The sequence below is a fragment of the Myodes glareolus genome, chromosome 25 (assembly GCF_982192425.1).
Source record: "Myodes glareolus chromosome 25, mMyoGla1.1, whole genome shotgun sequence".
Classification (NCBI taxonomy): Eukaryota; Metazoa; Chordata; class Mammalia; order Rodentia; family Cricetidae; genus Myodes; species Myodes glareolus.
In genome coordinates this window covers 40,279,677-40,306,817 of record NC_142050.1, presented here as the reverse complement: position 1 = coordinate 40,306,817, position 27,141 = coordinate 40,279,677, and the positions used below count along the sequence as shown (strand labels likewise).

Below are 27,141 nucleotides of genomic sequence, written 5' to 3'. Positions count from 1 at the left end.
TTCCTAGTGCAATTTTTAGGCTGTGTGTAGAACTGAGTCTAGAACTTCCTTGATTACCTCATGGGAGGTGAGGGGAGACCAGGCTGAATGAAGGCACTAAGAGTTCTGGGAACATAAGACAGGCAACTTACCTGGGAGAGTAGCTGACGCCTCTCCGCCATCTCTCCCTGGTAAGCTCTCTTCAGTTCAGTATCTCTGAAGGGTTCAGACCCTGAACTTTTCTCTGGCCAGCTCTTCACATCCATCTCATAGGCAGCTTTCTCCTCCAGCTTTCTGCCCTTGAGTCTGCCTGAGACGACTAAAAACACTTGAGTGCCTTCCCCTGGATCCCACCCTTGTCACCCACTGGGTGTGAAATGCTGTGGGAAGCAGGGCTAACAGCCTTGGGTTCTGCAGTGTTACTTATTTCCCAGACATATGTGTTAGCCCCACCAGCAGCTCAGATTAACGGGGAGGGATGGAGTCTCCATCTCGAATGTGATGTCCATGACAGCTAGCAGGGTAGGGTAGATAACAGGTGAGAAGAGGAAGTAGGCTGGAGTCATAGGGAAGGTGATAGTGGGAACCCAATAAACAGAAGATGGAGAAGTAACCTTCTCTTACCTAGTCAATAAATTAAATTTGATGAAGGACAAAGTACTGCATAGGGTATTCTGTTTTTCCCATCAATTTTTCTAAGACATTCTTTCCCTATGAAGTCATTATAAAAGAAACGAAGCCAAACTGAATTTTAGGTCTCTTAGGAGGTCCTCTTAGGAGGGACTGAATGGTATGGACAACGAATCTCTGGTCTGCAATATGATTCTGACCTCAGCTAAATGGAACTGCTCAAAGTGGGGAGCTAGACACCATTAAAAGTACCATTTATTCTACAATTAGAAAAAATTTAATTTTTACTGTCACTATTTTTAATTACATGTCTGTATGAATGTACACATGAGGACAGGTGCCCATGAGTTCAGAAGTTGTCAGATTCCCCTGCAGTTGGATTTATAGCAAATGTGAGTGACCCAACATGGATGCTAGTGGATCCTCTACGAGGGCAGTTAAGTTCTCTTAACCATTGAGCCATCTCTCTGTTCTCTCTAAAAAAAAAAAAAAAAAAAAAAAAAAAAAAAAAAAAAAATCATTCTCTCTCTCTCTCTCTCTCTCTCTCTCTCTGTGTGTCTCTGTGTGTGTGTGTATACACATGTGAGGGTCAGAGGACAACTTTTGGGAATTGATTCTCCCCTTGCACCATGTGGACTCCTAGGCTCGAACTTAGGTCATGAGGCTGCAGGTGACAGAATCATACTGAGTTAGTGTTGAATATCATTTGTCAAAGGGAGATACACATGAAAACCACAGTGAGACATCACCTGTTAGGATGGCTGGCACCAAGGACAAGCGTGGCAGCACTGGTAGGAACGCAGAGAAAAGGGAACCTTTGGTACGAATAGTGGGAGAAACTGTCATGGTCCTTACGGCAAACAGTAAGCTAGAAATAGAGCTACTGTAGACTCAGCAATCCTATTTATGTTTATATATAGAGAGGAAAACAAACCACCGTCTCTCAGATGTCTGTGTTCTTTTGTTCACTGTGGCACATTCACAACAGCCAAGACACAAAAACTACCTCCATGTCTGTCAACAGCTGAAGGCATAAAGGAAGTGTACACACATGACTCAGCGGCAAAACACACACTTTCTTTTAGACGGTGCTAAGAAAGATGTCAGACATATTCAAATACTGTGCATGCTGTTTATATGCAGAATCACAACACATACAGAGCCAAAGGCCATGGGCTGAGATGGAGTGGGCTTTGTGAGTCCTAGGAAGACACTGGCCGTGGGCACACTTCAGTTATTGAGCTCTGAGTTTTAGAGTTGCTCATAAACATGGTGGCTACAGTTAGCAATACCTGTGCCCCTGAAATCTGCTAAGGGTTGATTTCAAGTGTCCACACATATACATATAGGTAATGTGAGGTGATGGTTAAGAACCTGGATCCTGGGGATCATTTCACCATGCATATATACTAGTATATCAGGTTGCGTACCTTCACTATCTATACTGTTTTTAATAGTCAATTACATACTAATAAACCTGAAAATAATACCAACACCCTTTTTAAATCAGCCCTGAGATTGCATGGTATACAACCCACACTCAAAGATTACAGAGGATGGGCGAGGGGTAATAGGTCAGATGAAGACAACAGAAAACCAAGATCAAGGGATTTCTAATGAAGAACAGAGATTATATATTCTTGGAGGGTTTCAGAGACACTCTCCCCATTTGTGGCTCTCTGAAGGTGACCACTTTCTGTAGGAAACTTTCAGAAACAAATGTCAGGTGTGATCACTGCTTCCAAAGGATCCCTAAGCACAGTAGTGCCTTAAAGGAGAGTAGTGGGGTCATGGGCTGAGATCCGAAATCAGAGACCAGCAGGGACTGCAAGGCGCTCGCCCTGCCAAGCTGAGTGGGGAGGCTCATAGTCCCCATGAAAAGTACCAGCTGCAATAATAAGACCCTGATTCTCAAAGCAGGAACATCACATATATAGGCTAAAGTCCTGGACTGCAAGAATTTAAGAGTGAAATAGCTTGTGTTCAAAATGAAGAGTACTTAATTCCATGTGCTATCACTTTATATCCAAAATCTTATTGGGCTCAGTGCTTAGGTCCTAATTTGGAAGGCCCCGAAGTTGAGCTATGGGGTAGTCTTGCAAAGGTTCTAAGTCTGGTAATAAATTCATGAGCAAGGATGTATGTGTATTCGTCTAAAGTTTTAAACCATCTCCTATGGCCCATGATACTAAGAATAAAGACCATATACAAGATGGGGACCGAAGTAGCTGCGACAACCGTCTTTTAGCATCCCTACCCCCAGGTTCCCAGGACAGATTTCCTTTCCAGGTTGTACTCGTTTTCCAGCTCCAACCTCTGCTAGTTTGACCTTCCCAGTGTATAGGGCAATAAATACCAGCACAGCTTTGCAGGACTGGGGACTAAAGTGAGGTCATGCTAGTCAGGTATCACTGAGCCACACTCTCACTCCACACCACTGTGACTATGCGGGAAGCAGGCAGTTCATTGCAGCCAAATGAAGCATGTTGGAGTGCAGATTAGACAAAGGGTCTGATGAAGGGTGGGACACAAAGCGGCCACACCCTAACCAGCACTCTTTAAGGATTGTCTTCACCCATCTTTCCCTGTGTGCACACAGGCACAGCATGGAACCCATATCCAGCTACTTCCTGTTAATTTCAGTAAAGCAACCTCAATTTCTCCAAGGCACTTTGTTTGCAGCAGGATTCACTGCTCAATCGTCTTCCACTCCATAATGGGCTTCATTCCCTATCCTTTTAAGAATCCTTTGTCTCCTTCCACGCTCTGCAGATTAGGCCTTTTGGTGTAGTATACCAGTTTTTCACCTGTTTCTATTTTTTCCAACATGGTATTTTCCTGGCATCGTCACTTTTAACCATTACAGTGATTTTTTTTTTTTTTTTAAGATACAAACCCTTTCCTTCCTTTTAGGTAGGGCAAACAGAGACTGTTAACTACTTTAACCAGTGTCTTGGCATCATTAAAGGCAGCATCTTAAAATCAGGGCTCTGTGATTTTAGGACATGCCCTCAAACCTACCTTTCTATTTTGACCGCTCAGCCTCTCTGAGTGTTATTGTCTCTCCTGGGGAAAAACAAAGGAAGAGACTCCCATATGGGACTCCAGGGAAGCTAGGTGCCTGCAACACTCTATCAGCTGTAGTGGTGTGCTCCTCTTAGACAGTTCCCCCCTTCTTACAGCTTTGCCCCGGTGAAGAGTGGTTTCATTTCTTCCTGTTTTCCTTTCCTGTTTGAGAAAACAGGATGGGGAAGGGCAGCAGAGGACGGCCCCCACCTCAGGGAGGGGGATAATTTTAGAAGAGAATCCCCTGGCAGAGGTAAGTGGGGGAAGGGAGGAGAGCTATGAAATTCAACCTGACACCCGTATTCAAGGGCGGGTGAGAAGGACATGGACTCCAGCTGAGGCAGGCACTGTTCCGTGTAATTCTCCAAAAGACCACACCTCCTGTGTCTTTGCTGTCTTGAAAATGGGTACCTATGTCAATTTTGTATCTTCTGGATATTTTGTGTCACCCCCCACTTGAGCTACTGGCTGTTTTTCTGTGGTACCCACCCCTCCCCCCATTCCTATGTTCCTTTGCTCTCAACGCTTTCCCACCTGCACTCCCCTCTGGAGACAGGCTTTGCCCCAGCTGACTGTCATTCCTCAGCAGCTCTCCACAGCTCTTTACTCTCTGATGCTCCAATAACACAAACTCAAACATCTGCCTCTCCATGCATGCACCCCAAATTGGAGTTCATTGCATACATCTTTTTATGGCCAACTTAGAATTTGCTAAATTTTTGCCTACAGTGAAAAAAATCTTACATCTAATTTGGGCTAATTGAAAAATGAAATTCCAGTATCTTCCCCACTTCTACCTCCCGTTTTTGGCGCTACCTGCTATTTCAGCCTCCATCCTATAACCTAATCTCATTTGAATGTGAGAAATCTCAGGGTTATGTCAATGAAGACAGGCCCACATCTGGCCATAGTGAAAACAGTGATAGCAAAATATTGGGGATTTCAGATCTGGGCATGCCTTGTGAAGGGGAAGAAATGATACAGGGTAAAGGGCTAAGGAAATAAAATATAAAAGCTTCCAAAGATTGAGCATCTACAAAAACAGACATCAGGCACACATCAGTAATAAGTATCAACATTTATTTGGCACCTGATGGCAATACAAATTCTTGGCAGTGGAAAGTGTGAAGATTCTACCACTCAAATACACGCATTCTATACTGACCCAAAGGCAGAATTTAGCAGGAAATCTTCAAACCACCTGGTTCACACAACAAGCATTGAGCACCTCAACTACCATAGGCCTCAAATATACTGGGCACCATGGAGAAGTGAAAGAAATTGTCTCACATGTGATATGTCTTCAAATGGTTTAAAAACAAATCAGTGAATAAAAATAAAACACCTGAAAAAAAAATCAGAAGAGTACAAATACTAATTAACCTGCATACTATAATAGCAACTTAGAAATTGCTGAAAGATAGGATTTAACTGGAGTTAGCTGCTTGCCTCCTTCCTTTATTCAAGAAACGGTCGAAGACCTAATCAGGTCCTGGGTATAGAGTAAGAAACATGGTTTCTGCTCTGGGGGTTTCAGCTTAGCAGGAAAGACATCAACAAGTGAAACATGCAAATGTGCCTTACAAACTGCACAAGGCACAATGAACGGCCACCATGCTGCAGTCAGCAGGGACCCAGAAGACTGTTCACGGATAGCATGGTCAAGAAGCCTCCACCAGACTCAAGAATAGAGAGCTCAGAAAACTGGCACTGACTTGAGGAACCGAGAGGGGCTGGAGCACAGTGAGAAATCATCATTTATTGAGATCCAAAGGGAAGGAAAGAGCCAGATTTCGTAAACTGGGGTAAACATTTGAATTTTAGATGAGGTTTAACAGAAAGCCAGTGTTCTAAGCAGGGGTCATCAGATATTTTAAAAACCCAAACTACTATTATGTGGAGAATAAACTGGAAGAGAGGCAAAAATGGAAGTGCAAAAGATTCTTATTAAAGAATAAGAAAGTTTCATAAAAGCAGAGAGAAGTGCTTCTAGGCTAACGGAATATCATGTATGGTACTATCCTCCTAACACAGAGAACAATGGGAGGGGTAATGCCTCATAAACTGAAGGAACTTTACGCTGAAGCAGATGGCAGGAACAGGAACTACAGCACACCTTCAGTGGTCAGACACCGTGCAAAGGGGGACTTCACAAACTTGTCAGAAGCAGTGAATGGGAGGAAAGGAAAGTGAGAATCAGTGCAAAGCAAGAGACTTCTGATGGCCAGATATGAAGTTCAGTTTAAGTGCACTGCAGAAACCACAGCAAGGAAGGAGACATCCTGGTGACAGATGACGCTGTGAGACACAGCACGTTTACCTGTCCCTGAATTTTATACTGAAACGTCCTACAAGGTTCATTTCAGTGACAATTCAAATACAGCAGGACCAGGGAAATGTCTACAACTTCTAGAGCCAGGCATGCAGATCTCAGGCTCTGATCAAAGGCTGGGTACATAGAGCACAAAGGAGCCAAGGGTAAAGCTGAGAAAATGGTTCTTCGCCCAGGGCCCAGGGCCTACAGTAAAAGAAATGCCCAGGAACTGCTGCTCACAGTGGCAGGGTCTAATTCTCTCATCTGCCCCATCAAGACAGATAAGCACACTTACATTAAACTGAGACATCTTCCAAATCTTCACTGTGAGACAAATGAGGTTTAGATATGAGAAAAAGATAGGAGATGATCTCTGAGATACCTTAACTGGTGGAACAAAAGCAATGAGCAAAGTGCCCCTAAAAGCCCTGGGAACAGAAACAGCAAACAATGAGAAATCCACATGTCCTCTCCCCACAATACTGTGTTCACAATGTCATTTTCCAGGCGCTTTGGCTATAGCCAAAATGCTTCTGGCCGCAACTCCATTCTTAGCTTGCTCTACAGGGAGAGAGCACCACACCGGAAGGGCTGTCTGTAAGTCTCATACCCAAAGATGGAGATGGCTGACAGGAAACAACCTGGGAGAGTCTCATATCCCTGAGGGGGTAGATAGAAAAAAAACCATCCTGAAGAGAGAGCTCCATTGTGCCCCCCGTGCTTCAGTGGCCTCCAACAGCACGAAGAGCAGGTGGCATCACGTGGGCGGGTGGCCTGGGAACAGGTAGAGCTGCCGGCACAGAGTACTACAGTACTCAGACATCTCCTTGCATCGGTGGAATTCTGTGCCAGGGGCATAGCCTTCACGCTCCTTGATAAGGGCATTCACCTGGGAAGGCAGAACCAGTGGTCCAAAGTCTGAGATCACTCTGTGCTTCCGTGATATAGACCAACCAGAAGGGTGGACTAACCAAGTGGGCAAGGCAAGGAAGGAGAACTGTGGAGATGAAAAGGTTTGTAGTGCCAGATGGCACTGACTTACCTTAACCAGCATGTCAGCCACGTGCATATCACAAGCTCTCTCAGAGAAAACCCGAGTGAGTGCTTCAATGTACCAGGAACCCCGTTTGGTGTTCCGCATGGCAGCAGTGCCTACAACCAGGGGTGGGAAGGTCATGGGCAATCCTCACAAAAACAGACTTCATGGCCTCTTCTACCCTTCCTAAACAAAACAAACCCATGTCTAGAACAGTATAATCTACATTCACAGTCTCTCAAAATACCTTTTAGGCAAGCATAGCCACATATCATGTCCGAGCGAGTAGGTAGTCTCATCTTCATTAATCCCTCTTTGCCGGCGTCACTCTCCTCACACCCAGGGGATTGTGGGTGGTTGTTTCCATCTTGCTGGTCGACCCCTCGGTCTGTCTCGTCTATAAAAGACCAACAGAAGAGATAAAGATGTTATTTTCTCCTATCCTTTATAGATCTGTTATAGGTACACCCAAGTTCCTTATAATCTTGACTGAAGAGTCATTTTCAGCTGTTGCTCCAACCTATGGCTAATGAATTAAAAAATAAATAAAATAAAAAAATCATTACTTTCTAAACACACATCCATTGCACCTATATAGGTCAGAACATATCTCATTCTGCCTCGGGTGAAAGTGCTCAATTCAGCACACTCCTTACAAATGGAGGTAGAAATCATCACTTTAACTTGTTCAGTTAGTAATGTATAGTATCAGACAATAAAATAGTGATATTCAGTCTTATAAGAAAAAAACCCAATGATCTGTTTACTATTCATATTCTACATTAAACTTACAACCTCAAACTATGTTACCAGTTAAGAAAAACAAAGAAGACCTATGAGACAAGTGTGATCACAAGTTTTCAAGGTGGTTTTTACTTTTAAAACTTTTCTTTTTTTTTCGAGACAGGGTTCCTCTGTGTAGCTTTGGAGTCTCTCCTGGAACACTGTAAACCAGGCTGGCCTCAAACTCACAGAGATCCGCCTTCCTCTGCCTCCCAATGGCTGGAATTAAAGGTGTGCGCCACCACCACCCGGCGTTAAAATAAAAACTATTTATTTTATTAAGTGTGTAAGACAAATCATAGCAGGTGGCCAAGGTTATTAGAGAAGTTCAAAAAGGGAAGACGTTCTAGTAACAGGCCATTTTAGGGTCAGACAGGAGTTATGCTGTAGAAAGGGACAGAGTGATGGGGCACAGGTTAGCACATGACAGCTAAGAGTGTGCCCTTCACAGGACTTCCTGCATGAGATTCTCAAGACTCTCAAGAGCACAACAAACTGATGCTCAAAGAACTTCTGGTAAAAGTTCACATTGTCTCACCACTCAAAAGAGGTTTTTGTTTTTTTTTAAATTAAGCATCGTGCGTGCAGCAGGCACTGTTTTGTACTAGTAAGGTCTAGGGACACACTGAGTGAAAACAAAGGAGAACAAAACAAAAGGCCAAACCTTGCTCTTATCAAGCTCACTCTCTAGTCTGGGAGTCAATCACTGTGTTACGGGAAGATTGGCAGGGTCAACTATTCAAAGAAGCATTGGCTTCAGATCACACTGTAGTGGACTAGATTTCAGGTATGGACTGGACAGGCATAAAAGATTCAAATGATTACAGAAAAAAAAAGCAATTTCTTCATCCAGCCCTTAGCACTACAGATAATTCTGAGGTGGGAAGAAAATGGCCACTAATGGTTTATTTTGTTGTTACTGCCTCTTAAGTGATCTAGGTCAGGCTAAGCGCATCCTTTAAGGAATGGAGGGCTTGCTTGTTGCTTTCAGGTTTCAGGCCTATTATTCAATAAACATTATCCTCTTTTCTTCACAACTGATTTCTATATTACTGCAATTTTTAGACATAAATTTCGTAACTTTTAGGAGTGTAAAGCAGTGCTCTGGGAAACATCTACGACTGAAAAGTGCTGGTCTTCATGCTTTTTTCTTAGTGCAGTTCCCCGCCATGGTAACTTTCCTGGAAAAACAGACCACACTATTTCATAGTTAAACTCCCCAAAGTATTGTCTATTGAAGTTCAAAATCTCAACTGTGACTAAAGGTTTGTAATTAGCCACAGTTCACTACAAGGCTTACAGAGATGCTAAGCATTTTAGATTCCATAATGGGGGGCAAGGTGGCATACTGTATAACTAGGGGGTAAATCTCATCATCTTGTGCTTGTCGTGCCGCACCACCCCCTTTTCTGGAAAACACTCTCTCCACACCTGTGTGAAGGCTCGTGTCCGTGGTCCAAGTTAAGCCTTTCCCTACCTGTCAATATCTCTTCAAACTAACCTTGGATAAAATGGTCTGTTGTTAGCGTGTACTCGTACACAACTGCCATCGGATAAAATGGTCTGTTGTTAGCATGTACTCGTACACAACTGCTATCGGATAAAATGGTCTGCTGTTAGCGTGTACTCGTACACAACTGCCATCGGATAAAATGGTCTGTTGTTAGCGTGTACTCGTACACAACTGCTATCGGATAAAATGGTCTGTTGTTAGCGTGTACTCGTACACAACTGCTATCGGATAAAATGGTCTGTTGTTAGCATGTACTCGTATACAACTGCCATCGGATAAAATGGTCTGTTGTTAGCGTGTACTCGTACACAACTGCTATCGGATAAAATGGTCTGTTGTTAGCGTGTACTCGTACACAACTGCTATCGCACGAATTTCACTCCTGCAGAACTAGCCTCAAGCTCCTCTTCACATATACTTGCTTTAATTTCCCGAGTAAGCCACGTATACTCCCTAGGCATATTTTCTTCTGCTTCTGTGATGTCATTTATAACTGTAGTCACATGGCAGGACCATAAAATATACTGTGGTGACACAGAGAGAAACAGAAGCATCTTCATGTTTGGATTATGTAAATTTTAACCCAAACTATAAAACATTTGAGGGTGCTGACCACACTGTAACGGCCATGGCTGGCTTTCTCTCCAGATTTACCAGGTACAAGCCAACTAAGCACTTAGGTGCAAATTCATTAATCATCACAACAGCTTAAGGAAATTTTATGTAATGACTATTCAGTTTATAAGAAGGAAATGGAAGTGGAGGGAAATGAAGTAACTTCTCTAACTTCACATAGTTATTAAACATAGTCACATTCTGATTCCAAATTTAGATTCTTAATTACTACTGCTTTCTTCTAGATGAGAAGGAGGCCTGTGTGTCTTCTGAGCCATGTTACACAGGCTTGGCTCTTAAAGGGGTAGGAGAGACTGCATGCAAGAAAGATAGAAGCAACTCAGGAGAGTCCGAGGCAGACATGGGCTCTGTACTGTTCTCCTGCATGCTCCAAGAATGATAAAGAAAGGAAGCAAGAGCGCGGGGGTGTGAACACGGCACAGACAGAAAATGAAAAAGGGGTAAGACGAGGAAGATTTGGAAGAGACAAGCAGAAATCCTTAACTGGAATGAGAAACAAACAAAAAAGTGCACTGCAGTTAATAGCAGAGAAGAGTCCAGGTTCTCAGGAGAAAAGTCAGATACTGGCAAGAGGCTCCTGAGAACAGGATATGGAGGTGTACAGAGCTGGTCAGACTGAGAGCCTTGGGCTGCCCAAGTCCTAGCACACCCCATGCATTGGGAGACACTTACAGAGCAAGAGAGGCGGTGGCAGCAGTGAACAGAAGGAGGTGCCCAAGGGATCCAATAGCACCTGAGAGGAGCAAACAGGAAAGTGAGAGCTGGTGGAGGCTGCCCAGGAGCCACCACCCAGATGCTGGTTTGCCAGGGCACTCACCTCCACGGCATGCTTGGATGAAGAACATTTTCGGCTTGTTCTGTAGACTTGGACAGTTAGCATTGTCAAAAAGTCGAAAAACCTCTTGGAGCTACCAGAAACAATGAGGGAGAGGGGAAGTTAGGCAGCTGTGAGACCTCTTCACATCCAACACAAACAAATGCAGTCATCATCTGAAAGGTGGGCTGATGGTTGATCTTTCAGCTTGACTGACAATCCTAGGAGACACATCTTAGTGTGCCTGTGAGGACACTCAATGTCCAGAAAGAATTAATTGTGGGGGAAAGACCAGGAGCCCAGACAGAAAGAAGGGCTTGGGGCAATCAAAGCCAGATATGCCGGCATCTCTTCTATGGTACGTGATCTACCCACATGCAGGTACGCAGCCTTGTGCTCCTGTCTCCAGGGAGAGTTGGCTTCCTTGCCCCAAAAATCTAATAGTGGCCTTTGGAGTTAAGTTTTTGGAGAAACTTGAAAGAGTCTGAAGCTGTAGGCTAGGAAGCCCTAGAATGGTCTAAGTAGGGCTTCACGGGCCATTTAAGTGGGAACTCAAGAGACCCAAGTGCTAGGAGAAATACAGACACAGGCTAGTCTCAAGAGATCACAGACTCTAACAAGAACTCTAATGAGAACTCAGCTTGTGTTCTGCTCTGGTGTGAAATATGAATGCAGTCTGTCGATATTCTGAAAATTTGAGGTTGAATTTAAAATAACTGACTAATTTGCACATTTTAGTTTAACATTCAGTCTATGTGACATGGTTATTGTTCACTAAATTTATCCACATTTGTAGTGAGTGAAGTGTGCAGCATAAAGATATAATAATGCAGTTTTATGAAGAAAGGCTCTGGAGTTTGGATAAAGTTAAGGACAGGGTGGGGATTCTTTATTTTTCACTAGAACGCCTTAGCCTCTCAATGTCAAAGATTCTCAAGGACAATGAAACCCAGTGCTAGACATCGCGGGAGAAGAGTTCTGTTAGAACCACTGAAGCAAAATTTGAACTCTGCATTGGACAACAGAATAGGTGTCTTGGGAGAAAGATCTCAACCCAGAGAATCCCAAGGCTGATGGCACAAACTCACACAAAGAAGAACACCTGGAAATAATAGTCCTTGGGAGTACCCTGCTGGATAAAGGTTACCCAGGGAAGTATTTTCCAAGGTTCAGTTAAAAAAGCAGAGGCTTCTGTAGCTATGGTTCAAGCTACAGCTCAAGCTGGCAGCAGAGTGAGGTGGAATCAGATGCTTGCATCAAGGTACCGGAAGAGTCACCGAAGCTAGGCAATGTGTAGTCTCGGCAGGACTGGGAACCTGTATGGAACTCCTGAGTATTTGAAAATTAAGGTGAAATGTAAGTTGTATGTGGAGAGAAATATGAGGCTTTTGCTAAGGAAAACTGTTGGCATCTACGGAAGCAGGGCCCAAAGAGCCCATATAAGCCACACACTAGAGCTGGAAGGGCAAGTTTATCACTTTAGTTGGAGCAAATGATGCAGTAAGGAACCCCAGAGGCTGAACATGGAGCTTTGAGGTTTGGTATTCACTCAGGAGGGTTCAGTCTTGTTTTCATTCACTTTCCTTATTATGACCCTATTCCTTTTTGGAACAGAAATGGTTACCTGCCACTGCTTGTTTGTAATTTTACCCCAGTCCCACAATATTTTATGCTTATATTGTTGAACAGTGCTGAAACAGTTAAATCTTAGGACATTTTTGGAGATGTATTGTTCACCATGAGATGTCCATTAAGTCTTCAGAGAAACAGGTTATGGATTAAATCATGTGTCTGGGTGTCTTATGATAGGACTTAAAATCATTAAAACACAGTTTCTTTTTTCTTTTAAAATTTGATTATTTTTAATTATGGGTTAAGTGTGTCTGCACTGGTTTATATGCATGTGTGAGTACAGACGCCCAGAGAAGCTAAAGGGTACTGGAGATTCTGTTGAGCTGGTACCGGAAATGGAACATGGGTCCTCTACAAGAGCAAGGACTCCTAACTGCTGAGCTATCTCTCTAGCCCCTAGACCAGTTACTTAAATTATAGGTCACCAATTCATGAGATCTAAATGTAGCGGTTGTCAAAAGATTTATCAAAAGGCTTCTGCATAAATAACGGCCATCAGGTTATTTAAAATCAAATGCATAACAAAACTAGAGTGTTTGTTAGTGCTTATTTGTGTTCACATCATTTCAGCCTTAGTTCTGAACATGTAACACAGACACGATGCACTGCATGTACCAGCAAAGCTGCCTGAAACGCTTGGCTTAGGAGTCTGCAGTGTCTTTACTGGACATACAACGTTTCCTCTTTACAGAAGCATAACGATCTGACTACAGAAAATGGACTGTTAATATTTTTCTATCATCACTGGTCAGCACAGACATATAAGACTACACTCTTTGGACTGTACTGTTAGAATATTTGATTTTAAAAATTGCTGTTTAATTGCTGGATTGAGTTTCATAAAAAATATTAAATGAATTTTGATTTTGGATTGGGACAGCTTTTCCAACAATTTCTCTAACATTCAAAACATACATCTACCATTTTATGCTATGTATTCATGTGAAAGTGTTCTTAGCATTGATTATAAAATAAAAAATGAATCAACTCTGAAAACCACTGAAGATTTCCATGTCTAGCAGTTCTGAAGATTCAGCTTACACGGTTAACAAAGTACATCATGTCCACACGGCCATGGACTGTATCCCTTCAAACCATGAGCTAAAATACATCTTCCCTTAGACAGCTTGTCAAGTATGCGGTCACAGTAAGGGAGATGTAGCTAACAGAGATGGATAGGCAGGCAGAATGGCCTATTTTCAATACTCAGCTTCCACAAAATTATACACACCTGAAGCAGTTTGCCATCCACACCGTAGATGCCACCTTCCACACCATGTGAGAGGAGTGCCACTATGCAGGAGTCTGTGACCCGGTGTGCAGGTAACTGTGCAAAATTCTGAAGTTTCTCTTGCATTTCCTAGAAGACAGAGACACCTGCGAGCATTGTTCACTGCAGTCAGCATCAACACAGATGCTGTGTTGAGAGCCTCTGGCTTGTTTGAAAGAAGATAAAAATGTTTTTCTGTATATTCCTATGACCACTGAAAAGTACACACTCTCTGAAAGACTAAAGAAAACCATGCACTCACAAGAAAAATGCACATGACTTCAGACATCAAACTCTGAATATGAAGTCACAGGTTCACGGAAATAGTTAATAACTCCTGCATTAAAGTAAATTTTTAAAGAAGCTACATGGTGTGTGGGAACACCTCAGTAGGTAGGGTGCTTGCCATTACGAGGCTTATAGCTTGTATCCCAGACATGAGTAATACTGGATGGGCACAGAGGCTACCTGTAATTCTAACACCTGGAAGGCAGACATGGGAAATTACTAGAGGCAGCTGGCTAGTTATTAGTCACACTGAAAAAACTCTGGGTTCAACTGAGACCTTGCTTCAACAAGGTAGAAAGTAACCAAAGACTCCTGTTATCAACCCTAGGACCCCTACACACACACTAGCATGCACATACACGCACACCTAAACACATGCCAACACAAGTACATACACATTTAAAAAGTCATTTTGTCAGTTCATCTTATTACAGTGTGAAGGAAATATGAATTTGTTCCTAGGCAGAGAATCACAGCACACAATCTTACACTTACCACCCCTCTCCACTCTCAATAAGCAGCTCATGTGTGCGTGTTTTGGAGTTTCTAAAGGTGTGGTTTCCCAAAGCACCAATTACAGCAGCACTCAGAATTGGTGCAAAATGTTTAAGGCTGAGCGTCAGCAAATTGTTTTTTAATAGACCTTCCCACCGATTTTGGAATTTCAAAGTTTAAGAGTTGCCAATCAAAGCCAGGCATGGCAGTACACACCTTTAATTCCAGTACTCTGGAGGCAGAGGCAAGATCTCTGTGCCAGCCTGGTCTACAGAGTGAGCTCTAGGACAACCAGGGCTGTTAACACATAAAAACTATCTCTAAAAACTATTATTGTTACAAAACAAAAACAAACAAAAGAGTTGTTAATCTATCTGCTTGGAAGTACTGGGTGGGGGGTTGTTTTTAAAGACAGCACCCTGTTGTGGACTCAGGTTCCTAGAGAGAAGGCAGCAGCACTCTAAGGATGACTTCAGCCTTTAAAGCTGCAGGGGGCTCAACCTCTCAGCAAGGAGACACCTTTCCTTAGCCAAGGACCTCTTTACAGCTTTCTAATTTACACCTTTAAGAAGCTATTTGCATATTCCCAAAACATCCAAACTAAGCCTCCAAAGGGACAATGCCAAATGCAAATTCTCAATTAAGGAATACCGCAGTGTGCTAGATTTTTCCCAGCCAAGTTTTGCATAGACTTTGTACCTCAGGAAACTCTCAGACAAGATGCACACAAGTGAAACAGAAGGTACTGAAGACAAAAGGCAGATTAAGGTGCCCAAATTCAGGAGCCAGCTCTCCCTACAGGGCCTTAAGGCAGGCTAACCCAGAGTTTATTATGCAGCACTGGCTTTGAACTCTCAATCCCCCTGCCTGTCTGCTAAACTACTGCAGGGATTACAAACACTCATTATCATGCCTGGCTGTTTGAATATTTCTGCTTAAATACATTGTAATATAATTGAAGATTGTGAAATTAGTTTTGGTAAGAAAGAGATTTTTCTGGGTAAATAAAAGCAAGTCATAACATAGTATTTTTCTATAAAATATATAATTTTGAGTAACTACGAGTGCTCTACAGAGTCTAGTTAAAATTAATTTGGCTTGAAGAATGTTTTATATATGTATATATATATATATTATACTATATATATATATATATACACGTCATTTTAAACTTGCTGATTATTATAGCAATAAAAAGGTGAACAACTTTGTAACTGAATGTAAAATAAACCATTCAACAAATGTAGATTAGTTATTTGGGTGGATTTTTCTACAAGTGACATACCTTAAAATACAATCTGTAAATTTATTTTTTATACAAGTATAGTAGCTCTATAAATAGCAGGGTTTGTAGTTCTTGGGCATGTTTTGGCTGGGGCTGGACACTAGATGAGAAGTATACCATCTATAAATAAATACAAAACTATATAGATAGCTGCCATTTTCCAAGGATAACCCATACAATATCCTTATATTCTCTGAGTCATCTGTAACCCAAATGCAAATTTAAAAGCAATCGCATGGTGAGAATAAAGCTTATCACTTTAGGACACACCTTCATTTCCTAATATGCTAAACTGTGATTCAAGAGTCAAGATATCTCCCGAGGTAGAACCAATGCACATTTGATGAGACACTGAATATTTAACTGAGTGGTAAAAACACTAGTTTTCTCTTCAGTTCAAACAGCAGAAAAAGATTCTCTACAATTAATTATACTATTTTATATTTTAAGGGAATTATCACTAGTCAAAAAGGATTGATAATGATAAAAAAGAGGATCTTGGATTTCTTGGTCCTGTTTCTCTGTTTGCCACATAATCATATGATAAAAAAGGCAGTCTTTAAAGATGCCCTACAGAAGAGGGCATTCTGCACATTCCCAATGCATTCACCTGGATTATCACATGTTCATATCATCTACACACTGCTCCTTTTGCCTAGACTATCTCTCTCTTAGGAGACTCCGTCAGTTCCACTGGCTCTGACTACTTTTCTGACCTCATCGACTCAGTGGTTTTTACTTTCACCTCCTGTAGGAACAGAAGCTCCAGCTCTATTAGTAATAGAGGGGAACAAACTGATGCTGAGAGCTCACTCCCTATCTATCCTTGAATTCAGAACATTAAATTTGTGGGTGTCAAATTACAAGATGCTCAAAATTTAGCTTTACTGCAATTCAAGTGACAGAAAAACATGGGAATGAGAATTCAGAAGGCCTTGAATCTGCCTTAGATACAGCTTAAATGGAATCGGTCTATAAAAAGTAGTTTATGAACTCACAAAGTCTCCTGAATGTCTCGAAAAGACAGCAGTATTCAACTGAATTAGTGACACAGTACTGAATCCTTTATTAGGCATCTAAGATCCACTGTCAAACACACTATTTAGAAAACCATGACAAAAGAGTTTCCTAGAAGTTTGTAAGAAACAGACAGACCATACTCTTAGAAAACAAATACAGCACAAATCTGGCTAGATGACCTTTCAATTCCCTCAAAAGTAGCAGAGGTGGACAAGCTACCTACTTTATTCAGTCCCTTTGATAGCAGGGAAAAAATTTGTTCCAGCTATGACTTTTGTTTTTCCTGGTGTGGGGGACTAAATTCAGGACTTTGTACCTACTAGGCAATTGTTCCAACCACTGAGCCACAATCTCAACTCCCAGCCTTGGCTTTGAAGCAAGAATGGATCTATTTTAAACAGGCAATTATGGGCAAGCTGGCAAAAGCATCACATCAAGAATGGCACTGAGATACCTAGCGATGAAACTGGCCACACCCAAAGTGTAGTAAATACATAATTCTCATAGAAGTGGGAAAGCCAAGATGACCACAACAAACTGTAGTAAGAGGGAGTGGGCTGCATCCCGGCTGCCTGGCTAGCTTATACCCAAAGTACCAACATAGAAATTGTATTAATTAAATTACTGCCTGGCCCATTATTTCTAGCCTCTTATTGGCTAACTCTCACATCTTGATTAACCCATCTCTTTTAAATCTGTGTATCACCACGTGACTGTGGCTTACTGGAAAGATTCTAACCTATGGACCGTCTCAGGCTGGAGATTTATGGCTTCTGCCACACTGCCCTTCTTCCCAGCATTCTGTTCTGTCTACTCTGCCTATCTAAGCCTGCCCTATCAAAAGGTCAAGGCAGTTTCTTTATTCAACCAATGAAAGCAATACAAATACAGAAGGACCTTCTACACCACAAACTCTCAACACAAAACCAGGATCCTCTACCTCAAGGGGCCAAAGGGAATTGTTTTTAGACAGGGTCTCACATAGGCCTGGCCACCCTACAACTTACTATGAAAGAAGACTGGTCTTAAACTCTAACTTCTGATTCTCCTGCCTCATCATGGCTCAGAACTTTAAATTATACCTTCCTAAGCTCAAAAATCAAGTTTAAGAACATACTATTATAGAACAAAAGCAGTTCAGAATAGTATACAAATAGGTCATTATCAATTTCAAAATATAAATCCTAAAAGAAGTGAAGTCACCAGTGGAGCTCAGAAGCAAGTCAATAAGGAGCGGCCCACAACAAAATGCTTATGACATGAACCAAGCAACCTACCCTAAAATAATCCAACACTGACTTAATCAGAGGATCACTGAACAGCATCCACATATATTCTTCTACTTGAAAAGAACTGAATCTGCCAAAAGTAATGCTTTTTAAACAATAATTGGGATCTTAAGTAACGGTATCAACTGTGAAGTAAATGCCTATGTGGCCTGATTTATAAATATCCTTTCGAAGTTTGCAAGGGAGAATCTCAGCGTCTCATCACTTCCTGAATGACTAGGAGTCAAGTTTCTGAACACATGAATGTGGGAACCCAACCCTGGACTATGGAACTCCATGAAAGCACAGCTACCTTAAGACAGCAATGTCTAGGTGACTGGCTGGCTCTACTTCTTTTCACTAGATTGTAGGAAGCAGCAAACAGAATGAGTGAGAAACATGAAGCAGGCCCAAGAGAAACAGAAGCACCCAGCCCAAAGCACAGCCCATCCGATTCACACGCCAGCCTTTCCAGCCGCAGGTACCTGTGCAGTCTGGTCATGTAGAACATGGACGGTATAGCCCAAAAGCTTGAAGAGGGTGACTAGAGTACTGTGGTCCACATCCCCTCCAGAGCGAAATTCCAGGTCTTTCTCTCCAGTGAAGTGCACATTACTCAACACCAGTGCCAGGCCACGAGGCTGAGACTGCAACCTATAGGCCTAGAAGGAGGAGGCCAATTAGACCACGAGCTTCTTGATGATGACAGGAAATGTGGTTACCTCACGACACCAAGCATTTCCAAACACACCCCAAACAACAACCCTTATCCCAAAAGCAGACAACTCCCCAAATCCAACCTTTGCTGACAGGGCAGCAAGAAAACAGTCAAACCAGGTTCAGAAGAACAGGAAGTCTCTCATCCCCACCTCTCTCCTTGAAATTATGCAAACTCACCAGTTGGTAGTGTGCCTGATAAAACTCAGGAGTGCATGGCTTCACCTGAAGGCAGGGAGGACCATCCCCATTATCTAAGGAGTGTTCCATGGTACCTGTGGTAGGGAGAATGCCAAAAGCTGGTATACATTTCAGCACTGCTCCTTATAACTCCACTAATTAATCAGTTTAGCTGTAGGCAGCCCTTTACACTGAGATTTCAGCGAAATTATTCCTCCAACATGTAAGTCCTGTGCTGGCATAGACCATGTTGACTTTTGCTTATCCCTGGGTCCCCACCCTTGGCTTCATAGAGAAGACACTCAATTCGCTGAGTGATGGAAAGGGCTTCTGAGACTAGCCTGGTTTTAATCACCTCAGCAGAGACATGGAGACTTTTCTTGTTTGGCTTTAAAGACAAGACACTCAAATCATTCACGGGAAATCATAGTCCCCATCTGAATAAGTTGCACAAAAAGCCAACTGTTTTGAAGACTACTACCTGTGATGAAGGGCAATGGGTCCGACTTAAATCCCTTCTAACCTGCCCTGTTAGCCCGTCAAAAGTTCATAGAGAACTGTTCTTATCAGGAAATACACCTCACCTTCAGAAAGCAGGTAAGTCAGTGTGGGAGGGTCCTTCTGTCCCATTCATTCTCACCTGTGGACAGGCGGAGCTGCTTGTGAGGGGGGCAGGTCTCACACACCGAGAAAGGGAGACTCGTGTCGTAGTCACAGCTCAGCTGGAAGAAATAGAGACCCACCATCAAAGACCTCAGAGAGACGATCACGTGTCTGTCTCGCTGTGCCCCTGCCCCATATCCTTTCTGGTCAAACTAACCCATCCCAGGGTACATTTCCAGGGCTTCATACCGGTGGGAGTTCATGCTGAATATCAGAGAGGGTTGTGAGCAGCAAGTCTTCCAAATGACTTTGCCTGGTCTCTCGCAGGGCTTCACAGAAGGCATCAAAAGCCTGGGGTCCCCTCTTGGGCAGCAGGTTGAGGAGTTCCACATTCTGGCTGAAACTGCCTCCTTTGGCCTAAGGCACAAAAATAAAACGTTACATTACATCTATGTATCTAATTGTAAATGCTATTTTTTCATATGAGCTTTGAAGTAGTGGTCTCATTCATCTTAGGAATTCCTCTTTACAGAGTGAGTGTGCACAGGTGAGGTTTGCTGTCCTTAGCCAAGGGGCACATCCTTTTCACAGGCTCATCCTCTGGGCCTCTTGCACCGTGATACCTGGATGAGCTCCCGCATCTCCAGTGTGATGATGTCCTTCTCCAGGAGATGCTCTAACAGCTCGCTCAGCAGCAGCTGCTTGGCCAGCACCACTCGGTTCTTTTTCAGAGTTTCCTGGTGGTCAGGGTGCATACCACACACCGCCAATATCCTACAGAGGGAAGGCAGACAGAGGTGCTGTCAGGTCTAAGCCTGGACACAGAAAAGAAGTGGGGAAGAAGAACAAAAGGGACTTAGGAGCAACAGGAGACGTTATTTTGTGAAATCTCTTCTAATCAAAACGTCCTAGGGAGTAATGTACTGACCCTAAGCAAAGAAAGCATAATTCTCTAGAGAAGGTCTACATCAGACTATCTGAAACCATGATCCGACCAGGAGAGGAAATAGCTATCTTGGTCAAATTAATATAAAAAAAGCGCAAATATATCCGAGAGAAGAAAACTCTCCTCTGATAGGCAAGCTCTAACATTCAGAAAACATGACATACTTTTCCTTAGTGAACTAATGTAAGTCAAAAACAATTGTAGGGTAGTAATAAAATACAAAATGTAAAGCCAACAGTCATGCTTTCAACACACACGCGCGCACACACACACTTTCTCTAGGCTGCTCACATAAATTACATCAAAAATATTTTACAATTCCATGATAAACTAATACTAAAAAAAAAAATCAAAATCCTACAAGGTATGGGTAAGTAGAAATTGACAGTCCCCGTAGATAGACACCAATGCCGAGCACGACATAACTTGTAATCACAAGGATAGTGCAAGCAATGGTTATTTTGGTGAGTTAGTTTTCTATCGAGAGCTGTATTTGAAAGAGTCCCTAGTTTTGCTCTCAAGTTTGGAAAGAGACCTGCTTCAGCTCATGAATAATAATTAATCCAGACCTCCAGTTTGTTTAGTATAAGACAACGGTTAGGGTCTGATGGCAGTACAGGTGATATTGTAACAGATTCACTTTATACAATAGAACATTTTTAGTTGCATCTTGATTTCAAAGAGGGTAAAATATAGGGGAACAAATAAGCATCTCTAAATCAGCCTAATACCAAGATTCCTTGAGCTAGAAGTCTACAGTTGGATGGAAACACAGGGTCCTGGGAAATGACGTTAGCAAGAGGTATAGAGGCAGATCAAGTATTTAAAACGTATCCACTATCTTAAAATTCACTCGAACCTGCTACAGCAACGATTTCGGGAATTTCAAACTTCAGTTAAGACTCACCTCACAAGACAACACAGTAGTGGAGCTAAACATAAATTCTGGGGGAAATAAAGTTAATACCGCACCTGTTGGCTGGGTATATCCTTAGGTACACAGTCAATGGTACAGCAGCGTTCATTAGGAACATTCACTTCTTAAAAGGTTGCTTCCTTAGCTTCCATACTGTGCTCTCTCTGGGTCCACATAGCCCAAAACACTCTGCTTTCCTTCAGAAAGTTTCTGACGTGTTCCCCACCACCCCCTTCCCTAAGATAGAAATAGGCCTGGAGCTGTGTGTAGACCAAGCGAGCCTTGGGTTTCCGCCCCTTTTGCCCAGCCACCAGGGTTCCAGGATTACAGTCCGGTAGCCTTTAAATGCTGACATTGCGCTAGGCAGCCCCCACTCCCACCCCCGGCAAAGGCTCTTCCCTAGGCAATTTCATCCATAGGCACAGCTTACTGACTCTAGTTCTGAACCTCTTCTGTCCCAGGCTTGATTTGGAACTAGGCAGCCACCAGTTTTTATCTGAAGCGCCACCCATTCCGCACACCTGCTACTTCCGTCATTTCAAACTGTGAGAGGCTTAACAACGACCTTCCCAAAAGTTTCCAATCACCTGGACTTCTAGGAAACCTCTGGAAAGGGGAATGGAGAAAAACGACACCAGAAGGAGTCTAATGTTTTGATTCTATGTTCTCCGAAGGTTCCCGTCTCTAATTTAATGTTACAGGTTTGGACAGGAAATAGTTCATTGTGTCCTCCTGGGCCGTGTTTGCATCGAAACTGACTGGAGAGAAGGGGCAGACACGGGAACCATCAAAGGATCCAAATCCCCTACACCTGTGTGCAATTCACTGACAAACATCTATTACTCGGGAAGCAGCGCAGGTCACATTACAATCACTCCAAACCAAAAGCGCCCCAGGCCGAGCTAAGAAGTCTGCAGAAGGTCTCCCTGGCTTGGGGAGGTTTGATTTGAAATCCTCAGGCGAGAACTGGAGGGGAAAGGGCGGAGCATCTTCTCCAGACACGCCGCAGGCGAGATCTAGCGGGACTGACAGGACACACTCTTGTCCAGACGCCCCTGCGCTGGACAAAGGGAGGCTGCCGCAGCCTCTGCCCACGCGGGACCAGGCCAAGCCGCCGCGCAGCTCGCACGGCCGCCTCCTCCGCCCTGCCCTGCTCACCTGCTCCTCCTGTCAGCCGCCATCAGTCCCTTTCTGTGCAGAGTGGACGGCGACCTCCCGCTCGGCGCCGCCATTTCCAGTTTTTCCCGGGCTGCACACGCACCACCCACAACACAAACAAACGCCAGGCCGCGCCAGCCCCCTCATCCCTCCCCCAGCCTCCCACCCTCGCCGCGCCTGCGCACGCCCCGCCCCGACGCCAGCAGGCCCCGCCCCCGCCGGGGCACGCGCAAGCGTACAGTGCTTGCCGGGACCCGCACCACCCAATGGGCAGAGAGGAGGCTCTGGGAGGAACCGGAAGGGGCGAGGAAAAGAGCGGGGTTTCTCCCGCCGGGAGATTTGATTGGTTATCGATTCCCGCGGAAACCGCAGCCCCCTCCCCTGGTACCTCCGGCCCCTCCTGCAATAACTACGGTGAAACCAAAGAGGGTTGGGCTCCTCATTGTTCGCCTGAAACTTTTAGGGCCCGGGTGCGCAGAAAATGGAAAGCACTAGAAGGCGCACATCTCCGAGCCTGGGGGTGCTCCTGGTCTCACTTATCCTACCTGATGGCCCCCATGCTGTCTGTATTTAGATTTCTCTCTCCTATTTACTTGTTCCAAGGCACGGTTATCAAATCGTGTGAGTTGCCTGGTTTGTATTGAAAACAATAGGCACTGGGGTTAGGATTTGACTCGAATTATTTTTATGTTTTTTTTTTTAACTAGCATCCTGTTTTTGTGAAAACTCTCCAGCCCCCCCCCCCTTAGAGTCTCTAATTACCCTGTTATGTAATACCCCACCAGGAATCTAAGCGAGGTTTGATGAAACAGCTGTCACTCCAAGGTACCACTCCAGTTTTCCTCTCATCTTCCACCTTATTCTGGAAATGCTGGACGTCAGATGGGCTCTAGAACTTTTCCAGATGAATCCAACTGCCACCCATATCTCAAATGAGAAGGACTTTCCATAGTCTGCCTCCCGGCTGGTTTGAAAATCCATGATGTCCGGGCAAAACCAGTTTCTGATTAAGTAGATAGTAAGAAATGCTGGGCAGAGGAGTGCCGAGATGATAGGTTCAGAGAGCATCGCCTAGGGAAGTATCCATTTGTCTTCATAGAAAACATTGTCATCTTCAGGGTAAGCAAAACAGATGTCGTAGGCAGGGGGTGGAGTAGTGGGCTCCAATTTGGGGCCCACCCTCAAGCTTTGCAGATCAGGAGCAGTGGATGCAACTCGTGGGCCCCTAAGTCGAAGAGCTCCTCCAGGATTTCCTCTGCGAGACATTGTCCCCTCTGAGCCCACTCGTCTCTTCAGACTTCCTGGGCTGGGCCCCTCTAGCTGGCTAGGCTGGGCCCCCTCAACTCCTGGGGCCATCACAACACTGCTGTAAGGGGGTGGTTGCTCCAGCTCTTGGATGTCGTGTTGTGTTTCAGAGTCCATTACTACGGCCTGTTCATAGGTTGGTACCTCAAAAGCCTCATTGTCCCTGTGGGAGGAGAAACACGGCCATTAGTGACTGCCTGAAAGGAGTCTTCCCCCCCCCCCCCCCCCCCGTTCCACTCTGGCAAAAGACCCCTCTATTGTCTGCTGACTGTTGCTCTTAATAATACCAGTGACAGAAGAAAGCAGAATCTAGGCTTAAGAAACTAAGGGCTGGGCTGGAGAGATGGCTCAGAGGTTAAGGGCATTGCCTGCTCTTCCAAAGGTTCTGAGTTCAGTTCCCAGCAACCACATGGTGGCTCACTACCATCTGTAATGAGGTCTGGTGCCCTCTTCTGGCCTGCGGGCATACACACAGACAGAATATTGTATACATAATAAATAAATAAATATTAAAAAAAAAGAAACTAAGGGCTTAGAGGGAATAAGGGCCTACCACAGTGGTTTACAACATGTGGGTTGCGACCCCTTGAGGGGGATCTCATCAGATATCCTGAAGACATTTATGTTATGATTCATAATAGTAGTAAAATTACAAAAGTAGCAATGAACTAATTTTATGGTTGAGGGTCACCACAACTCGAGGCACTGTACTAAAGGGCCGCAGCATAAGGAAGATTGAGAACCACTGGCCTAAGAGCGAATTCCTGTCATCCCTCTTTCCTCACCGTGCATTGCCTGGGGCTTCTGAATTCTCAGTCTGCCTTGAGCTCTGCCTTGCTCGGAGGCTCTGTTCCACCACACAGGACAGAAGGCAGGCGAGAAAGCAGAAGCCAGCCAAGCAGAGGAAGAAATAAGCAAAAGGGGCAAGGTTAGGCTGTATGACCAGTAAAGCCAGCCCCAGAAGGAGCGAGGCGCTGCTCAGGAAGAGAAATGACTGCTTCAGTTTCCCCCACAACTGCCTTGGCACCATGGTCCCTCCCAGGGCACCTGTAGAGAGACAAACAGTTGTGTGTTAGCTAGTCACTGGCACCACACCAGGGCCAGACCCCAACGTAAAAATATTATGCTCCTCTCTGTAGGTTTCCAGTTTTCAGTCTGAAACATATGATCTTCAGGGGCTCCATTGTGCCCTCTAGGTTATTGGTGTGGAAAGCTGGGAACCTCGTCCAGTCTGACTCGGCCTCATGTGAGTTTCCTATGCCTGGGCACTGCCTGCATTCCCTGCTTTCTCTTTTGCCTGCAGTCTTCCTTCCGGTTCCCAAGTACACCATGCAGGATCCAGGGCCAGCTACCCTGCCTGTGGCCTCAGTGCACACAGGCATCTCTGGAATCCAGGTGATGGGTCAGGCTTTTCACTTTTCCTGCTCTGGTCAGACCTCCATTCTTCTCTCACCCCCAGTATGACCCTGCTGGAAAGAGGGAGAGCGCCCATCACTTACCTCTCAGACTGACTTTTGCTGTCCGCCACAGTTGAGTCAACCCATGCTCTGGATGGAGGAGAATGTGAACCAAGACACAGCAAGGTCACAGGGACACCAACTACGTGAGAAAGAATCTTAGAAAGGCCTAAGGCAACCACCAGAAGTTCTAATAACTTTCCACACCCCAAGTAGTCCCGACCCAGGCCTCTTACCTCAAGTCAACAAACTCTGATTTCAAGTTTTCTGTCAGCACAGAGGCTGGGAGGTGCGTGGGAAGGGGACACAGCAACAGTCAATCTCAAGACAGCTCCCACCGGCTAGACTCCCCGCCACTTTCCTGAGTTCGGTGTAGTAAGAACTCGCAGACGCTCTCCTCCCAGACCAGCCCAACTTCTGCGCCCTGCGCCCCGCCTCTCCTGGAGGCCTCAGGAGCTCGCTCACCTGTCTCCTAGGGACACAGAAAACCGGTCGCAGACCTGGAACTCAGCGGCAGAAGGCGGAGCCCACTTGCCCCACCCTCTCTTCTGCCCCAATCCTTCCTTCAAACCTAGTTTTTCTCCACCCCGTTCTCCCAAGACTGGCCTGTTACTGCTCCTCCTTAAGGCCCAGTTCATTAACCGCTAAAGCCCTCTTCCCTCGTCCTCTCAATGGCCTTTGTACTTAGGACTGAGAATTAGTCTTTTCCTCCTCTTACTCAAAGCATCTTGGGCGCTGATCGCAATCCTAAGCAGAAAGTACTTTCTGATTTTTTGTACTTTGTCTTTGTTTTGTACTTGTCTTTCCTGAACGGCTGGAGCAGACAAGTGGTGTATTTCAATACTAGGTACAGAGGGAGACACGGAAGAAACCTGAGTGGTGCTTCAGGCCTCTGCGGCTTGAAGAGTCTGTGGATTCTTTGTCTTGGAGAGTCGGAGGTGTGCTCTTGCTTCCCAGCTCAGTTAACTGGCTTCTTCCAAATCCGAGTCCTCACAAATGAAGACTGCTTTGGAATCTGCACTGCATAACCACGTTCTTCCTTTCTCTGCTCCAACTTTTGCTTGGTTATATAATACTCTCTGTTTTCTTTACTGGGCTTATACTTTGAGTTTCTCAAGAGAAGTGATTCTTTTCAGTCTTCTTCAAATCCCCGAAAGTAAGTGGATTCTTGACACTGGGTAGCTTCACTCTGTTGGGTTTATACCCTTCTCTGGTACTCTAGTTGTACAGCCGGCGGTGAGACTGAGAGAGGGAGGGAGGTGGCTGGGGCCCTCCTGTGTCCCAGGGTCAGAACAGAGTGGACTCTGTTCCTTTGCTGTGTTAGCATTTGGCAAACCCAAGAGAGGCTGGAACGCAAATATAATTCAGGGTCTCCAGGTACAGTTAAGGGGACCCTAGATAAGACTGATGGAGAGAGAGAGAGAGAGAGAGAGAGAGAGAGAGAGAGAGAGAGAGAGAGAGAGAGAGAATATGAATGAACCTATCTGAGCAGTGTATGTGGGTTGTGGTTGGACTTCCGAGTGAAGCTGTCCGAGCTTGCTCTGAAAGAAAGGAGGGGGCATGGCAGGCTGTCATGTCCATGTGAGATGTATCTGTATATACAGTAGGAATGCAGCCAGGGAGGACAACTTGTAGTTATTTTGCTTGTACCAAAGTATTTTATTTGTTTGCGCCAGTTTCCTTATTTAGCTCCTGGAATCATATGATATGATTCCATGAAATCATGGAATTCCATGAAATATGGAATCAGAATTAAACTCGCAGTTAATACTTCAACAGAAGAAAGTTGGTGAAGAGTTCCTGGTATAGCTGTAAGTTTTCTTAAGGTGT

At 44.3% G+C, this 27,141-nt stretch overlaps 2 protein-coding genes across 6 annotated transcripts; both read right to left on the bottom strand.

The window, feature by feature from the left end:
- Positions 1–4,734: 4,734 nt before the first annotated feature.
- Positions 4,735–23,445, bottom strand: Casp2 (caspase 2). 4 transcript variants are annotated; one of them, XM_085683661.2, is made up of 11 exons: positions 23,312–23,445; positions 20,153–20,303; positions 19,779–19,946; positions 19,567–19,648; positions 18,927–19,021; positions 18,515–18,691; positions 13,635–13,763; positions 10,775–10,865; positions 7,273–7,422; positions 7,032–7,141; positions 4,735–6,878 (listed from the first exon to the last, which is right to left on the bottom strand). In XM_085683661.2, exons 2-11 carry the CDS (start codon positions 20,282–20,284, stop codon positions 6,747–6,749), a joined length of 1,266 nt encoding a protein of 421 aa, XP_085539787.1. In that variant the 5' UTR covers positions 20,285–20,303; positions 23,312–23,445; the 3' UTR covers positions 4,735–6,746. The 4 variants fall into 4 exon arrangements, 3 of the variants coding, with proteins under 3 accessions (XP_085539787.1, XP_085539786.1, XP_085539788.1); XM_085683660.2 differs by lacking the exon at positions 23,312–23,445 and adding an exon at positions 22,550–22,707; XR_014999881.2 differs by lacking the exons at positions 4,735–6,878; positions 23,312–23,445 and adding exons at positions 10,630–10,690; positions 22,550–22,707.
- Tmem139 (transmembrane protein 139) lies at positions 23,212–25,823 on the bottom strand. Of its 2 annotated transcripts, none has more exons than XM_085683672.2 (4): positions 25,548–25,823; positions 25,354–25,401; positions 24,640–24,901; positions 23,212–24,017 (listed from the first exon to the last, which is right to left on the bottom strand). In XM_085683672.2, exons 3-4 carry the CDS (start codon positions 24,882–24,884, stop codon positions 23,621–23,623), a joined length of 642 nt encoding a protein of 213 aa, XP_085539798.1. In that variant the 5' UTR covers positions 24,885–24,901; positions 25,354–25,401; positions 25,548–25,823; the 3' UTR covers positions 23,212–23,620. The 2 variants fall into 2 exon arrangements, with proteins under 2 accessions (XP_085539798.1, XP_085539797.1); XM_085683671.2 differs by having other exon boundaries at positions 25,354–25,453; positions 25,548–25,822.
- Between the last annotated feature and the right edge of the window lie 1,318 nt (positions 25,824–27,141).

Bases quoted from the DNA above. Each gene is read 5' to 3' on its own strand.
- Casp2 (XM_085683660.2), bottom strand. From the start codon at position 22,623: ATGGCGGCGCCGAGCGGGAGGTCGCCGTCCACTCTGCACAGAAAGGGA. The intron at 18,692-18,926 runs GTGAGTTTGCAT...TCCTCCTTCTAG, and splicing joins ATCAGGCACACTACCAACTG to GCCTATAGGTTGCAGTCTCA. The intron at 7,423-10,774 runs GTGAGTGCCCTG...GGTCTTTTATAG, and splicing joins CATCCAAGCATGCCGTGGAG to ACGAGACAGACCGAGGGGTC.
- Tmem139 (XM_085683672.2), bottom strand. From the start codon at position 24,884: ATGGTGCCAAGGCAGTTGTGGGGGAAACTGAAGCAGTCATTTCTCTTC. The intron at 24,018-24,639 runs GTGAGGAAAGAG...CTCCTCCCACAG, and splicing joins GAAGCCCCAGGCAATGCACG to GGACAATGAGGCTTTTGAGG.